Source organism: Hemiscyllium ocellatum, chromosome 10 (assembly GCF_020745735.1).
Source record: "Hemiscyllium ocellatum isolate sHemOce1 chromosome 10, sHemOce1.pat.X.cur, whole genome shotgun sequence".
Taxonomy (NCBI): domain Eukaryota; kingdom Metazoa; phylum Chordata; class Chondrichthyes; order Orectolobiformes; family Hemiscylliidae; genus Hemiscyllium; species Hemiscyllium ocellatum.
The window spans coordinates 49,830,496-49,844,133 of record NC_083410.1 but is presented as its reverse complement, the minus strand read 5'-3'; the positions used below and the strand labels follow the sequence as shown (position 1 = coordinate 49,844,133).

The following is a 13,638-nucleotide window of genomic DNA, read 5'->3' as shown; positions in this document are numbered from 1 at the left end:
AGGTTTTGTTTGCAAGTTGATTTGTGTGCAAGTTGCAACACAATGTAGGACAATGTAAAGCAGCTATTCATTAGTGCAGGAAATGTTTGCATTTTGGGTCTTTCAAATTACATCCTCATTTTGGATCAGGTTCATAAGGTATGAGCTTTCGCAAGTCAAATGTTTGTAAATCGGGGACTCTATATATCTTCATTACCACCTGCGGCATATTAACAGTTGTCATCATAAGTATTTAGCATCTGAGAAGCAATATATCTGAGGATGTTACAATATTTTACTCTTACAATTTTATTTTTGTCACGCCATTGCCTGCCTGATGATGGGTCATTCTGTTTTGGTTCAATTTCACATGCAGTCTCTAATTGCTCACTAAATTCAACAACACAAACTGAATTCAATACATTACTTTATCAAACATCGACTGCATGATTAAACAGGACCAAGTATCCTTGGATGAGGTCTTCAGTAACTGACAACTCATATACTGAATAGTTTAGAAAAATACAGCAATGATGTGATGTATTTTTCTGAAAAAAAAGACTATGGACAACTTGTGTTTTTGTTCAATGAAAATTAAAAACCCAGACCACATGATACAATATTTTGCATCATGTAATTTCATCATAAAAATTCAAGATTCAAACCAGAAAGTATTGATAACATGGAATCCTATGCTATTTTCAAAAATAGCATATTCAAGTAATATTCTCCCATTATAAACAGATGTTACCTTTCTCGAATACACTTGTTAATCAGGCTGGCCAAATCACCTCCTTCACAGAACTCCATTACTATGTATAATGTTGTATTTGTTCTGTCAATAATACGATCATAATATCGAACAATATTTGGATGTCTAAGTTCACGAAGTAAGTTCACCTCTGAGACAAGCATCTGTTTCTCTGCCTCAGACATGGATCCATAGTCCATTTCTTTCCAGACCAGAACCTGCAAATGTTAGTGAAAATACCCATTAAGACAGATGGCAGTAATTTGGGTTACAAACATAGGATCAAACATTCAGTTTTAAAGTTGAAATTTTAAGATTCTATCAACAATTGGGTTATTCAAGAGATGTTCCTGTATGTTAAAATTGCATATTTACATGTATGATGTGGAGGTGCTGGTGTTGGACTGGGGTGAACAAAGTTAAAAGTCACACAACATCAGGTTATAGTCTAACACGTTTATTGCAAGTACCAAATAAATTTGTTGGACAATGACCTGGTGTTGTACTATTTACAAGTAGTCACCATAAGTTCTGTATCAGCTTTCCATTTGCAAGGGCATCCATTGACCATTACCCTTACTTTGCTGACAACACAAAAATTGGCCATGTAGTGGATAGTGTAGAGGTTAGTCATAAGCTCCAAAATAATATAGATGGATTGGCGGAGTGGGTAGGAAAGTGGCAGATAGAGTTCAACTCTGATAAGTGGGAGGTAACACATTTAAGGAGGTCAAATATTAAAAGGGAGTATACAATGAACAAGAATCTACTGAGGGGGGGGTAGATGGAGTGAGATCTTAGTGTGCAAATGTAGGGTTGAGCACAAGTCCCCAACATCTAAAATACTAGGCAAAACTGAGCACTTCAAAACTTTAGAAAACCCTGAGTTCTGTTGAAAATATGCAAACATAACTCACAGAAAACAGATGTCTGTCTGGAATCATTGTTCAGCCTGGAAATATAATTTACAGCTCCTCTCTACAAGGACCACTAACTGAAATTAATGACCAAGCTTGAGACAGATTTTACACATCGGGCTACATACATGATGCACAGTATGAGGCCTACAGGAATTTTGGACATTCAGCCTGAATCAAAACCCATTCACACACATACTCTAACCATCGGAATGCTAATTAACTGCAGAAAAGAACATCAAGAGATTAAAGAAAAGTACTGATTTGAGAGGAGGTAATGGAGGACACGGTCAATACAACTGCCAGCCCCAATCTCACCTGAGAAGAGAGTATTTTTCGAAAACAAGCTTCTGCACAAAAAGCTTCCCCACAGGCTCCCACTCCCAACAATCACTTTTGGAACCAGAAACCAGAGGCCGAATTGAGAACCAAGAACAGGGAAGCCGAATGAAGGGGCTCATCGGAACAAATACATCTGAGAAAGGGAAGCCAACCAGAACTTCCATGAACAAGAGCAACCAGACACAGACCTGTTACGAACCAGGAGAACCAATGGCAAAAACCTCAGTAAGCAGGCGCACTTCAAAAATGTGTTTGAGTGGTGACCATAAAATCCCAAGACTCCTCCGTTCTGACTAAGCTTGCAAGGAGGGGAAAGAAGGATGATGACATTGCATTGGGACCCAGGATAGGAATTCTGATTAATGACTCTTGTAATTGAAATTGTTTTAGATTAGATTACTTACAGTGTGCAAACAGGCCCCTCGGCCCAACAAGTCCACACCGACTCTCCGAAGAGCAACCCACCCAGACCTATTCCCCTACATTTACCCCTTCACCTAATGCTACGGGCAATTTAGCATGGCCAATTCACCTAACTTGCGCATTTTTGGACTGTGGGAGGAAACCAGAGCACCCGGAGGAAACCCACACAGACACAGGGAGAATGTCTGTGTGGAGTTTGCACAGTCATCTGAGGCGGGAATTGAACCCACGTCTTTGGCACGGAGGCAGCTGTGCTAACCACTGTGCCACCGTGCTGCCCATGGTGTCAATAGGTTAGGTTCCCAATTTCAACCTTCCATTTCATGACCTCTCCTACTCATTCATCTACCTTTCCACCTATCCACTCCACCCTCCTCTCTGACCTATCCCCATCACCCCCACCTCCATCTACCTATCGATCACACTCTGTGCTACCTTCCCACCAGCCCCAACCCCAACCCCTCCCATTTATCTCTCCACTTACTCGGTTCACAGCCCATTCCTGATGAAGGGCTTTTGCCTGAAATGTCAATTCTCTTGCTCCTCAGATGCTGCCTGAACTGCTGTGCTTTTCCAGCACCACATTCTCGACTCTAATCTCGAGCATCTGTAGTCCTCACTTTCGCCTAAATTTCTAATAATGTTAGTCTAGTAATAGTGTATTTAATAGTACTACTGTTCTTTGTATAATTAATTGTCAAGTTTCTTATTTATTGTATTTACCTATTTTTCTTGTATTACACTTACTTTTTGTATTTTAAATCAACACAGAGATTCTTTTGCCCTGAAATACCTGTCTACTGCCTCTTCATTTCATATTCCCTAAATAAGACATGTCTAGAACCAGGAAACTGAGTATTTGAACTATTTAAAAGTCAGGAAATAACTGATTGCAAACTAGAATCCTACACAAGTCTCTAAAGGTAGCAGTAGAAGTAGAAAGGGCTGTAAAGAAAGTATACGGAATGCTCTTCTTCACTGACAGAATAATAGAATATAAAAGTAGGGACATAATGATGAAACTGCTGAGGCCACAGATGGAGTATTGTGTACAGTTCTGGTTGCCTCATTGCAGGACGGATGTAGTTGTTCTGGAAGAGTGCAGATAAAATTTACTAGAATGTTGCCAGGACTGGAGAATTGTAGCTACAAGGAAAGATTGGAGAGGTTGGGCTTTTTTCCTTTGAACAGAGTAGATTGAGGTAACACAAAATTGTGAGGAACAGAGAAAAGAGTAGACAGGTGGAAGCTGTTTCCTTTGGCAGAGTTAAAAAAAATTACCAGGGGTCATACAAATGGCAGAAGGATTACAGTGGACATGAAGAAAATGTTTTAACACAGAGGGTGCTGGGCGTCTGGAATTTGCTACCTAGGTTGGCAGTGGATGAAGAGACCCTAAACTGTTAAAAAAGTACCTGGATCTGCACCTTAAGCACTGCAAGCTTCAGCGTTATGGGACATGTGCAGGATGATGGGATTAAAAAGGGCATCTGAGTGTCGTTGGGTCAGCATGGACAAGATGAGCTGAATGCCCCCCTTCATTGCTGTATCATTTCCATGGTTTTATAATTGATGCACAGACTGTGATGTCTATATCTCACTGCTAAATCACCAATTAAAGATCAACGCTTTATTTGTTCCCAAAGTTGCCCATTTGTACACATTCGAACTGCAACCCAAAGTAACATGTTCATTATAAAACCCAGGAGAAAATGAGGACTGCAGATGCTGGACATCAGAGTCGAGAGTGTGGTGCTGGAAAAGCACAGCAGATCAGGCAGCATCCGAGGAGCAGAACAATCAATGTTTCGGGCAAAAGCCCTTCATCAGGAATAAGGTTTCTCTGATTCACAAGCCTTATTCCTGATTAAGAGTTTTTGCTCAAAACATTGATTTTCCTGCTCCTCAGATGCTGCCTGACCTGCTGTGCTTTTCCAGCACCACACTCATTATAAAAACCAACCTATCTCATTAAGAAATGGAAGAGTTTATCAATTTTGCTTGCAATTTCCATCTTGCCGTCACCTTCACCTGCTCCATTTCTGACTATTCCCTTCATTGAAATCTGGTTCCATTTCTAGAGATAAAAGTTAGTCACCAATTTTCATTAAAAACACAGCAACTCCCAGTTACCTTGACATATATCCTCACACCACACTTCCTATATATACTCTGCAACACATTCTCCCAGTTTCTCCATCTCATCTGTTCTGATAATGCCACCTTCCATGGAGGTAGACAAGCAGATGGCTCAAAGAACACAGCAAGCCAGGTAGCATCAGGAAGTGGGGAAGTCAATGTTTAGAGTGTAATCCTTCCTCAGGACTGGCAGCAAACTTCTTCAAAGTGGGCATCCTTTGAAGAGACTTTGCAGTGAGACAAAAAAAAACTGCAGATGATGCAATCCAATTTAACTGTTCAACTTATTGTTAACTGCAACCTCCAGTTTAATCCACGATCTAGCATTCAACTCTGGGGTAGGGAATTCCACAGATCCATCTCCCTTTGAGGAGTAATTTTCCTTTCCAAGTCCATTACCCCTTATAAGACCCTGAGGTTCTGTTGCCCAGAGCCAATCTGTATTGTTAAAATAACCTTCCTGTGACTGTGCCTGCTCTTGACTGCCAATGATTAATGAGTAGTCAGAAAGGTTTCTGATAACCTTAGTATATTTAGGCATATTAAAAAAAAAGCGTCCTGAAGTAGGGTTGCACACGAATGTTGACTTCTCCACTTCCTGATGCTGCCTGGCTTGCTGTGTTTTTCCAGCCTCCTGTTTGTCTACCCTGCAGTTTTTTGGTCTCTAAACTTCCATGGAGAGGCCTCATAAATATCCACCTTTTCTCAACCAAGAGTTCCCTACCACAGACGTTGATAGGGCCTTCAACCATATCTGACCATTTCCTGCACTTCCTGCCCTCAGCCCTTCCCACCTCTCCCACAACAATAGGATCCCCGGTGCTCATTTTCTATCCCACTAACCTTCACAGAATATAGAACATGAAAGTGCAGTACAAGCCCTTGGGCACAGACCTATGGAACCAATCTGAAACCTATCGATCCTACACTATTCCATTTTCATCCATATGTTTATCCAATGACCATTTAAATGCCCTTAAGGTTGGTGAGTCTACTACTGTTGCAAGCAGGACATTCCACACTGCTACTACTGAGTAAAGAAACCACCTCTGATATCCATCCTATATCTATCACCCCTCAATTTAAAGTTATGTCCCATTGTGCTAGCCATCACCACCCGAGGAAAAAGGCTCTCACCGCCTACCCTATCTAACTGTTTGATTATCTTATACGTCTCAATTAAAACACCTCTCAACCTTCTTCTCTCTAATAAAAAACAGCCTCAAGTTGCTCAGCCTTTCCTCATAATACCTTTCCTCCATACCAGGCAACATCCTAGTAAATTGCCTCAGAATCCTTTCCAAAGCTTCTATATCCTTCCTATAACATGGTGATCAGAACTGTACGCAATACTCCAAGTGCAGCCGTCCCAGAGTTTTGTATAGTTGCAAAATGACCTCATGGCTCTGAAACTCAATTCCTCCACCAATAAAAGCTAACACACCATATGCTTTCTTAACAACCCTATCAACCTGGGTGGCAACTGTCACGGATCTATGTACGTGAACACAGATCTCTCCGCTCATCTACACTGCCCAGAATCTTACCATTAGCCCAGTACTCTGCATTCCTGATGCTCCTTCCAAACTGTACAAACAATTTCCACTACCTTAAGAGAGATGCCACCACCAGACACAAATTCCTCTCCTTTGTCAGCATTCTTCAAGGACCATTCTTTTTGGCCAGCTTAGTTCACACCTCCACTCCCAAAATATCCCCCAATACTTTCCCATGCAATCACAGAAGGTATAATACTTGCCCATTTAACTCCTCACTATCCAATAACCTGCACATACCCATCCAGGTGAAGCAGCAATTTACCTGCACCTCATTCAATCTAGTCTACTGAATTAGCTGCTCACAATGTGGTCTCCTTTAAAACTGGGGAGACAAAAAAGCAGATTGGATGACTGTTTTCTTGAACAGCTACATCTGGTCTATAGAAATAACCCCAAGCTTCCAGTTGTTCTCCAGTACAACTCACCAGGTTCCTAGGTCAACATATCTGTCTCAGGTCTGCTGCAGTGCTCCAGCAAGGCTCAGTGCAAGCTGGAAAACAACACTTCATCTTCTACCTATGCAACTGATGATCTTCAGGGCTCAACATTAAGTTTAAAAATTTCAGAACATGATCATCCTCCTCCATGTAGGTTACCCTTTTCCCACACCTAAATCCTCACTGAACAAGCTGCTGAACAGCCATTCCATTATCAAATGTTCAGACTTCTTGTTTGCACTTATTGCTCCTTGGCTTATCATCAGCTATCTCTCTGCTTGCCTAACCATTCTGTCCACCCTATCTCAACTGCATTATCTAGTTATTCCCTCCACCCCTCCCATCCCATTCCCCAAACCTGTCATCAGCATAAATACTACCCTTTCCCAGCTTTCTTCAGTTCTGACAAATGATCACTGGACTTGAAATATTCACATGGCTTTATCTCTACAGATGCTGCCAGACCTGCAGTTTGTGTCCAGTACTCCATATTTTTTCTCTACCTCACCATATTGGATGTATTTACAGATTTAATAACTGCAAACCTCTCCTCATTGACCTCTCATTTTTCATATGATTCAGTTATTCCAAGCTCTCCTGTTGTATAAATTCCCCTTACCAAATTCCTGATAAAATCAGAATTCACCCTCCACATGCTGGAATTGTGGGCCTGAAACTTCCATGGTTTCAGAAGGCAGTTTCACATATAAATCAGCTTCATCCACTCATGTGATTTTGGCAATGTAAGTGTCTGTAATCCAAAGTGTGCAGATGATATCTGGTAGGAGCAGGTATAAACCTTGTGGATTCATTTGGGAAGCCAAAGTATTCTTTTAGTGTGCTAAGGTACTCCTTTACGTACGATCTTGGGATGCCTTTAGAAGAAAACTTCATTTTCAGTCACGGTCCAACTTCATTCTGTTATTAATACCTACAGGCAGTCGTGGGTTGTGAATACAGAGAAACCTCGATTATCCAAATATCAATTATCAAAATAACGGATTATCCGAAGGAGATTGAGGTCCCGATAGAAACATTACATCAAAAGAGGTATTTCCAACACTGATCGCACCTTTTGTTTACAATGATTAAAAACAATCTCGGCTTAGTGAAAATCTGCTGAGAACAGTCGTGGACATCAATGGGAGCTCAGGCACCGTTTCCAAATGACTGACCTCCCACCCTATCTCCCTTTCTCCACACTTTCTCTGGAGTTCTACATAGGGGTGAACCCGAAACCCCCCGGCCCAGATATTCTTTCTAACATCGTCCTGTACAGGGCAGAGGTGGAATTTTCAAAACGTTGCAGTAAAACGTTGTGTGTGCGCACGCGGGTGCTATTTGGAGACTTACCCCAGTAAGGCAGCAGCAGTCTTACTGTTGGCGTCCAGTCTGGATGCCCCGCAGGGAGAGGAGGGCTTATAGGGGTGGAGAGCACAGTGGGGGCATGGGAGCGGGCGGTGATGGACAGGGTTGGGCAGTGGAGTTGAACATGATTTGAGGGCAGGCAGGACGTGGCATGGGGGGGGGCAGTGTTGGATGGGATTGAGGCTGGTGTGAGATGGTGTTGGGGGCAGTGTTGGACAGGGTTAGGAGCGGGCTGGGGACAGATGGGGTTGGGGACTCGTGCAGTGTGCTACTGCCTAGTCTCCTGAACAGGGAGCAGACTTAACAGAAAACTCTGAGCCCCAGAGGAGAGGCATTGAATCGATTAACCAAATAATCAATTATCTGAATGAAATTGTGCCCGCCCATCTCATTCGGATAATTGAGGTTCCTCTGTAGATTCCATTCTTGAGTCTACTTGCAGGTCAGTTTGTAAATTGGAGCGCAAGGCAGGACAGTACAAAGCAGGAAGGCAAAAGTACAGGAAATGTGCATGTCTGTTATTTAAAATTATATCAGTGTATAAGTTTGTAAGTATGAGCATTCACAAATCAGATATTTGTAAATTGGGGATCACCTGTACTCTGATCTATAGCTTGTCTTCTCTAAAACTGTACTACGTTCTTTATCTTGTTCCATGATGCCTTTAATCTCTCAATCTCCCTTAATATTTTTGCTGACCTGCTCTTTCTGATCTACTTGTTGCTTTCTACTTAACAACATAATAAAACACACAATTTTCCACTTCATTTCCATTCCAAAAGAATCAATGGATTTGAAACATAGATGCCAGAATTCGTGAGTTTCTCAAGCATATACTTTTTCTTAAAAAAAAGGGCGTCATGTTGCCAAACATCTTGCTTTATAAGCAACCTCATATTCAGCAGTCTCGATTATTTTGTTTTCTTCCTCATGGACCTCAGAGGTCTTAGCACACTATCACCATGCATGGACTTTCAGAGCAGCTGTGCGCATGTACAGCTTAGAGGGAACATTATTCATAAACTACTTCAATGAAGCCCATCATCACATCCTTTTATTTCTATCTCCCTCAGGTGTTTATCTGACTTTCCCATGGCATCCGCTTATCACAATGCATTTGTGCACTTTCTGCATTTTAATCAAACAAAAAAGAAACTTGCCAATTTATCACTAGACTTATTAGGAACAATTTCAGTCTTATCCCAGAAATGGAAGCATCTCTGTATTTACCCTATCAAACCTTTTAATACTCTTAAGAACAGGTAACTTGAGAAAAGATGCTCAGTGCTTTTAAAAGTCATTGAGATGTACAGCACGGAAATTTACTCTTCGGTTCAACTCGTCCATGCCAACCAGATATCCCAACCTAATCTAGTCTCACTTGCTAGCACCCAGCCCATATCACTCCATACCCTTCCTATTCATATATCCATCCAGGTGCCTTTTAAATGTTGCAATTGTACCAGCCTTCACCACTTCTGCTGGCAGCTCATTCCAGAGACGCACCACCCTCTGCATGAAAAAGTTGCTCCTTAGGTCTCTTTTATATCTTTTCCCTCTCACCTTGAACCTATGCCCTCTAGGTCTGGTCTCGCCCACCCCAGTGAAAAGACCTTGTCTATTTACTCTATCCATGCCCTTCATGATTTTATAAACCTCTATCAGATTACCATTCAACCTTGTTAAATCCTTCTGTATGATTTATGATCTATCAGACCACTATCATCCTTCTGAATCGTGCACCTTTGAACATTTCAACTTAGCAATCACAGAAACAATGGCTGATGAGGGAAAATAAGCTTCTGACAGGTAATGAAAGTTATAGAAAGGTAGTAACTTAGAACAACATCATCGCAAAGGTATTGAAGGCAGACAAATCCTAGGATCTGATGCGCTACATCCTATGATCTTAAAAAAAGTACAGAGGTAGTGAATCTGTAGGCCATAATATTCCAAAATTCCCAGATGCAGAAAAGTTTCCAGCGAAGTGGAAAAATGCTAATATAAACACACTTTTTTCAAGAAAAGGAAGGGAGGCAGAAAGTAGAAAACTGCATATCAGTTACTAAGGAGGGGTCTCTGATAGGTTGTGCTTTCAAACAAACTGTTGTACTATAACCCCATCATGTAATTTTTGGCCTGTCATTGGGAACAATTATTAAGAAAGTAATAACAGGACATTTGGCGTCAGTATTGTTTTATGAAGGGTAAATTTAGTTTACTGATTTACTGGAGTTCTATGAAGATATAAGAAATCTGGATCATGGGGATCCTGTAGATGTAGAATATTTGGACTCCCAGGATATTTGATAAGGAAGAGTTTAGAGGGATATGACCAAATGCTGGTAAATGGGACTAGGTTTAATTTAGAGCTGAAAATGTGTTGCTGGAAAAGCACAGCAGGTCAGGCAGCATCCAAGGAACAGGAAATTCGTCGAATTTCCTGTTCCTTGGATGCTGCCTGACCTGCTGCGCTTTTCCAGCAACACATTTTCAGCTCTGATCTCCAGCATCTGCAGACCTCACTTTCTCCTCCTAGATTTAATTTAGAATATTTGGTCAGCATGGACAAATTGGACAGAAGGGTCTGTTTCCATTCTATACATTTCTATGATTCTAAAAAAGACACTTGATTGATAAATACAAGATTTACAGTGAGGGCAATATGGAGATATGACTTCCCCTTGTGGCAGAGTCCACAGCCAGATATGATGTCAAAGTAAGGGGTTACCCATTTCAGATAATGAGAAATTTTGTCAGAGGTGAATCTGTGAATTCTTCACCACAGAGGGATTTTGCAGTGGCTCATTAAGCATATGCAAGGCTGAGATAGATTTTTAATTGGTTAAGTAATCAAAACTTATGTGGAAAAGGCAGGAAAACGGAGTCAAGGATTATCAGATTAGTCATAATGGCGTTGCATGGCAGAGCAGATTCGGGCTAAATGACAATTTCTGCTTCCACGTTGAGTATGTGGTGCTGGAAAAGCACAGCCAGTCAGGCAGCATCCAAGGAGCAGCAGAATTGATGTTTCAGACATAAGCTCTTCATCAGGGATGAGGCTTGTGGGCCAAGGGGGCTAAGAGATAACTCAGAGATAGGGTGGGGCTGTGGAGGAAAGGGGGCTGAGAATGTGATAGGTAAATGAAGATGGGAGGTGAAGGTGATAGTTCAGAGAGGAGGGTAGAGCAAATAGGTGGGAAGGAAGATGGACAGGTAGGACAGGTCAAGTGGATGGTGCCAAGTTGGAAGGTTTGATCTGAGATCCACATTGATCCCACATGGTTGGAGGGTCCCAAGGTGGAAGATATGGTGTTCTTCCTCCAGGCATTGGATGTTAAGGGTTAGGCAGCGGAGGAGGCCCAAAACCTGCATGTTAAAGTGAAGATTAGTGTGATGCTGGAAAAACACAGCAGGTCAGGCAGCATCCAAGGAGGAGGAAAATCAACGTTTTCAATTTTCCTGCTCCTGGGATACTGCCTGATCTGCTGTGCTTTTCCAGCACCACTCTAACCTTGACTCTAATCCCCAGTATCTGTAGTATCCACTTCTGCCTGAGGGAGTTAAAATGGTCAGGCCATGGCGGGGAGGGGGTGTTGTTCTCTGAAGCCTTCTGCAAGTACAGGTCCTGTCTCCACAATGTAGAGGACACCATATCTGGAGCAACGGATACAACAAATGTCGTGTGTGGTCAGGTAACGAAAGTCCAATGGTGAAATTGTGTCTTTCACTACATCTGGGAATAGGTTGTGATCGGAGAGAAGATCGTGTGATGAAACATCCAAGAATTGGGGTTTAGGAGGAGGGAGATCACAATCGGTGGATAGCTTTTCTGCCGCTGAGTCGAAATTGTACATTGAAATCATCCTAGCTAGTGTTTTCAAATTTCCTTAAGGCACAAAACAGCTCTTGCCAGTGAGGTGGGGAAACCCAGGTAAAATGCCCAGGGACATTGTTTAGATGGGAGCTCACCTTTCCGTCCGACTTCCGTCTGATCTTCTGACATCTGCCGTAAGAACCGGAGCCGATACTCTCCAGCAGCTCATAATCTTCCAGGCGGGAGGGCATTTTTTCAACGCGAGGTGAGCATCGATGTCCGGGATGGAGTTGAGGGGACTCTGCCTCCGACACACCCACTACCCTGGCTCGATGTATATATGCGAGTTGTCGGGGGAGAGAGGCCGATTCGGGGATGGTGGGGGTGGGGCTACGGCCAGGTCTTGCTGGAGCCGCGCTCAACCGACAAAAGCGCGTGGGCCTCCCTCCACCCCCCCCCACCCTTTCAACTGGCTCCCTCAGCTCCATTCCGATTGGTTAATCAGCCTCGGTGTCCCGTCCTTTGGTTGGCTCTTGCGAATAACAAATAGTTGCCTTGGCAGCGGCTGGAGCGCGGGAGCAGCGCGCGAAATTTAAACGCGATTAGCGTTCGTTCTGGATTTTCACGCAATGATGTTTGCGAATTTGTTTTGTCTATAACTCATACAGGCAGTTTATTGTTAGAGACAAAGGCGATCCAATTCCTAAAGTAAGACTTCTTTCAGGGTCCAAGCCAAATGGAATTAGAATGTCACTGTTTCTGGGAAAAATACTGGAATTTACTAGAAATGGGAAATTTAAGTGTCAAAAAACTTCAAGATAACAATTAACTCTTTAAAAAGTGTAAAACAAGGGGCTATTAATTACCGGCATTAATCTTTTTGGATGTATAGTTATTTGATACAAAATAACCCAGAATGTATGTTGAAGCAAGTTCCTTCTTGCCCAACCTCTTCCAGACTTGACATAATAGATGTCTTGATGGTTTAACTGTTTAGCAATTTACATAACAAACAAAAAAGCATAACCTGGGCAATCTCGAATAGTTAGGTGATACTAGATTAGATTAGATTACTTACAGGAAACAGGCCCTTCAGCCCAACAAGGTAAGAACAATGACTGCAGATGCTGGAAACCAGATTCTGGATTAGTGGTGCTGGAAGAGCACAGCAATTCAGGCAGCATCCGAGGAGCAGTAAAATCAATGTTTCAGGCAAAAGCCCTTCATCAGGAATCCTTCAGCCTAACAAGTGCACACCGACCTGCCGAAGCACAACCCGCACAGACCCATTCCCCTAACACTATGGGCAATTTTGCATGGCCAATTCACCTAACCTGCACATTTTTGGACTGTGGGAGGAAACCAGAGAACCCAGAGGAAACCCACGCAGACACGGGGAGAATGTCAGTTGCCTGAGGCGGGAATTGAATCCGGGTCTCTGGCGCTGTGAGGCAACAATGCTAACCACTGTGCCACCGTGCCACCCACACTTGGATATTTCCATGTTCTGTATAATATCTGACAAAACTTGGCATGGAAGGTAGCAACATTATTTTCTACTATTGTTCTGGAAAATAACAAACATTAACAGAAAGTCAAATTCTGAAAATGGCATTGAGATGTAATTAACTATAGGACTTGAGCAACTTCTAACAATCCCAAATTTCAAGATAAGATTTACATTCAATTTGCACACGAACCTTTTGCAATCAGGTTCAAGGAGAACCTGATCCCTCTTTACTGCAGTTTGTCTCAATTAAATAATATTTTGTGTTGCTATTCCTCCTGCCAAAGTACACAACCTTACATTTTTTCCATATTATATTCCCATTTGCCAATTTCTTGCCCACTCACTTTGCATATTCTTTATATCTTTCTCATTACGTAAGGCCATAAAACGTAGGAG

At 42.2% G+C, this 13,638-nt stretch overlaps 1 protein-coding gene across 2 annotated transcripts in view; it reads right to left on the bottom strand.

Annotated features, from left to right (window-relative positions):
• Positions 1-12,140, bottom strand: part of nek2 (NIMA-related kinase 2) — a 29,224-nt gene extending 17,084 nt beyond the window's left edge. Inside the window, exons 1-2 of one of the 2 annotated variants that reach the window (XM_060830909.1) lie at positions 11,888-12,140; positions 731-948 (exon numbers count right to left, since the gene is read on the bottom strand). In XM_060830909.1, the coding sequence (XP_060686892.1) occupies positions 731-948; positions 11,888-11,983 (314 nt within the window). In that variant the 5' untranslated portion in view covers positions 11,984-12,140. The remainder of the gene's footprint in view (positions 1-730; positions 949-11,887) is intronic. The other variant, XM_060830910.1, reaches the window with a different exon arrangement.
• Positions 12,141-13,638: the final 1,498 nt, after the last annotated feature.